This window comes from Colobus angolensis, unplaced genomic scaffold (assembly GCF_000951035.1).
Source record: "Colobus angolensis palliatus isolate OR3802 unplaced genomic scaffold, Cang.pa_1.0 Scaffold12, whole genome shotgun sequence".
NCBI classification, from domain to species: domain Eukaryota; kingdom Metazoa; phylum Chordata; class Mammalia; order Primates; family Cercopithecidae; genus Colobus; species Colobus angolensis.
Window position 1 is genome coordinate 1,334,696 of NW_012113141.1, and position 4,166 is coordinate 1,338,861.

Genomic DNA, 4,166 nt, shown 5'->3' on the forward strand with positions numbered 1-4,166 from the left:
GTTTTAGCTTTAATTAATTAATTAATTAATTGAGATGGAGTCTCGCTCTGTCGCCCAGGCTGGAGTGCAGTGGCGTGATCTCAGCTCACTGCAAGCTCCGCATCCCAGGTTCATGCCATTCTCCTGCCTCAGCCTCCCCAGTAGCTGGGACTACAGTCGCCTGCCACCACACCCGGCTAATTTTTTTGTGTTATTAGTAGAGACAGGGTTTCACCATGTTGGCCAGGCTGGTCTCGAACTCCTGACCTCAGGTGATCCACCTGCTGCAGCCTCCCGAGGTGCTGGGATTACAGGCGTGAGCCACCATGCCCAGCTTCCTAACTCTTTTAAACAATTACATGGCTAGATTCTTATCACCAAGACAGATCAACAAAAAAAAAAAAAAAAAAAGGAAACACAGAACATATCCCCAGGTTCTCTTACTTTTCCAGCCATATGAACCTGTAAAGAAGCAAAAGGACTTTCTTATTCATTTCATTCCCAGGAACTGAAATTACTATCAGATTCCTTCCTGATTTATACTCTCATTATATCTAACCAATATTTAAGTTTCATCACAGCAACCTCTCCCGTTTGTCTTATCTGATCTATAACCTCTCCATGAACAAGCCCATCCTGGGTGCCCTTCATAAATCTCTTAATAATATCAGTGCTGCTTGGTTTCAGCTTTCCAGCATGATCAATACTTCACTTGTCACTATTAGAACCCTGAGTTTAATTACTATTAAACTATTCACTTGTCACTATGATAACCCTGAGTTTAATTACTATTCAGTATTAATAATTGACACAATAAGATCCATTAGTAGAACAAATTTATTAAAAAACTTCAAGTAATAATTTAAAAAAACACATGAGGTAGAAACAAAAATTTTAACATATTTAGCATTCATTAAAAAAAAACCCTCAAGAGAAATGGAAGATTTTCAACCCCCAGATCTGTTACCCCAAGATTTTAACCTTTGTTAAATCTGTTACCATATAAATAATCAATCATCTTGAGGCTATTTTGTTTTACAAAACATCTTTACACAAAAAGGGAAAACTGAGTGATGCCCCCAAACATAGGGGCATATGAACATATGTGAAAATAGGAATCTACTTTTTAAATTTGTTATCAATTCAGAAAACAATATTTGTTGCAAAAGACGATGTAAGAATTATTTTCTTTTATATCAAAATCTACTCTAGAATACCAAAATGCTGAATACTGAAAACAAAAAAGGGGGATAGTAAGGGAGGATAGAAAATTAACAGGAAGTAATCAATTCATGTCATAAAAGACTAGGTTTAGAGTGAAAACACATCTGATAGCAGAAAAAATCCTAGCAAAATGGCCTTTGGATTAGGGACCTCAAAATACAGAAAAGAATCACACTTACGTTCTCATCATCACAAGACTGTGCTTAAATGATGAAAACAAATCAAATCCCTTTATCAAGTCTTTCAAATAAAGTTCTTACAATGATATCTACAAAATCAAATTAGTCCTGAAATGTCTGACTTAAAAGTTTAAAGCCCAAAGTCAAAAGTTAATCCATCTTCAAAGCTGGTAAAAATTTATCAAACTCTGTCTCTAAGTCAGGCAAAAATACATGTATAGAACCCATAAATTTAGACTTTTCATGGTTTTGGGTACACCTGTGCTTAAAAACATAAATACTGCATGAAATTTTGTATGGTGATAGAATTTTCTGTATAGACACGAGCTAGAGGACATACTACCCTAGTATGAAAAGGCAAGGGAAATAGTGTTTTATTCTCTTTGAAAGTCACCCAATATGTGGCAAAGACTTTCATGTTCTCTTGATGGAAGATCAATGATGTAAAATAAATTAAGGAAGAAATATTTAGCACAATATGGAATGGCATAAATTTATGACGTTATTATTTAATATTTTGTAATTTGATTTATAGGACCACAAAAAAAAAAATACGGATCTTTATGGCATTCTATGAATAATTACGCCCTTAAGCAATAAGAGTTATTTATCTTTTTTTTTTTTTTGAGACAGAGTTTTGCTTGTTGCCCAGGCTGGAATGCAATGGTGCGATTTCGGCTCACTGCAACCTCTGTCTCCCGAGTTCAAGTGATTCTCCTGCCTCAGCCTCCCGAGTAGCTGGGATTACAAGCATGCACCACCATGCCCAGCTAATTTTGTATTTTTAGTAGAGACAGGGTTTCTCCATGTTGGTCAGGCTAGTCTCGAACTCCCAACCTCAGGTAATCTGCCTGTCTTGGCCTCCCAAAGTGCTGGAATTACAAGCGTGAGCCACTGCGCCCGGCCTCAGAGTTATTTATCTTAGCCTAATTCATACCTTCATAAGAAGTATGAAGTTCTTACGAAGCCTAAGAACTTCATACACTTTTTTTGTTTGTTTTTTTGAGATGGAGTCTTGCCCTGTCGTCAGGCTAGAATGCAATGGTGCGATCTCAGCTCACTGCAACTTCCGCCTCCTGGGTGCAAGCGATTCTCCTGCCTCAGCCTCCCAAGTAGCTGGGACTACAGGCGCACGTCACCATGACCAACTAATTTTTGCATTTTTAGTACAGACAGAATTTCACCGTGTTAGCCAGGATGGTCTCAATCTCAACCTTGCGATCCACCTGCTTCGGCCTCCCAAAGTGCTGGGATTACAGGCGTGAGTCACCGTGCCCAGCCCATACACATTTTTAAAAAATGATTTATCTTAAGGCCAGGTGCAGTGGCTCACCTCCTCTCTACTAAAAATTTAAAAAATTAGCCAGGCATGGTGGTACATACCTGTGGTCCCAGCTACTCAGAAGGCTAAGGTGGGAGTCCAGGAGGTCAAGGCTGCAGTGAGCAATGATCCCACCACTACACTCCAGCCTGAGTGAATTTAGGCACCACTTCTTGGGGAAAACAAAGGCTGAGTGTGGTGGCTGACATCTGTAGTCCCAGCACTTTGGGAGGAGGCGAGTGAATCACTTAAGCCCAGGTGTTCAAAACCAGCCTAGGCAACATGGTGAAACACTGTCTTTACAAAACAAATACAAAAATTATCTGGGCATGGTGGCATGCACCTGTGGGCCCAGCTACTGGGGAGGCTGAGGTAGGAAGATCACTTGAGCCTGGGAGATTGAGGCTTCAGTGAGCTCTGATCATATCACTGCACTGCAGCCTGGGTGGCAAAGCAAGACCCTGTATTTAAAAAACAAAAACAAACAAACAAAAAAATCTTAAAAAATAAATAATACTCCATTTTAATCTAATCATTTGTTCCGGGTTAAAAAAAGGTTATAGGCCGGGAGCCATGGCTCACAACTGTAATCACAGCACTTTGGGAAGCGTAGGTGGGGGGATCGCTTGAGCCCAGGAGTTCAAGACCAGCTTATGCAACATAGTAAGAGCTTTAATTTAAACAAGTATATAAATACTCACAATAGTGCAATCAAATGTGACCATATACAGAACAAAAAGGATATTAATTTTTCTGAATTTAAATGATTAAGCAGCTTCTCCAAAGGAGGATAGCAGTTTAGTGAGGGCATGCACCCCAGGAGAATCAGTTTATGCTTGGCTCTGGTTATAGCAACATTAAGACGTCGCCAGTCTTTCAAGAGTTCACCAACCTGTAAGAAATATAATTTTCAATTATTCAAGTTCAAAGGAATGGCTGAATATATTACAACACATCCCTATACAATGGACAACTGTGCAAATTTAAGAATAGAATGAGGCCAGGTATGGTGGCTCACACCTGTAATCCCAGCACTTTGGGAGGCTGAGGCAGGTAGATCACTGGAGACCAGAAGTTCAAGACCAGCCTGTGCAACACAGTGAGACCCCATCTCTACAAAATATACAAAAATTAGCCAGGCGTGGTGGTGTGCACCTGTGGTCCCAGCTACTCAGGAGGCTGAGATGAAAGGATCACTAAGCCAGGGCTGCTTGAGCCCAGGAAGTCAAGGCAAGGACGCAGTGGGCCATAACCATGCCTCCACACTCCAGCCTGGGTGACAAAGGGAAACTGTCTCAAAAAAAAAAGGAGACTATCTGAGGTAAGAACTGAGTAGATGAGGGATGGAGTACAAAGGAAACCTTTTATTATGTATATCTTAAAACCATATGGATATACTATACAGTTGAGAAAAATGAACTAAGGAGAGGTAAAAATAAGAAAACCAAAAAAAAAAAAAAAAA

General features: G+C 39.8%; 1 protein-coding gene across 1 annotated transcript in view; it reads right to left on the reverse strand.

The window, feature by feature from the left end:
- Positions 1-798: 798 nt before the first annotated feature.
- The window catches only part of DNA2 (DNA replication helicase/nuclease 2), a 74,441-nt gene continuing 71,073 nt past the window's right edge, over positions 799-4,166 (reverse strand). Inside the window, exons 20-21 of the mRNA XM_011929409.1 lie at positions 3,449-3,595; positions 799-1,825 (exon numbers count right to left, since the gene is read on the reverse strand). Of these exons, the coding sequence (XP_011784799.1) occupies positions 1,757-1,825; positions 3,449-3,595 (216 nt within the window). The 3' untranslated portion in view covers positions 799-1,756. The remainder of the gene's footprint in view (positions 1,826-3,448; positions 3,596-4,166) is intronic.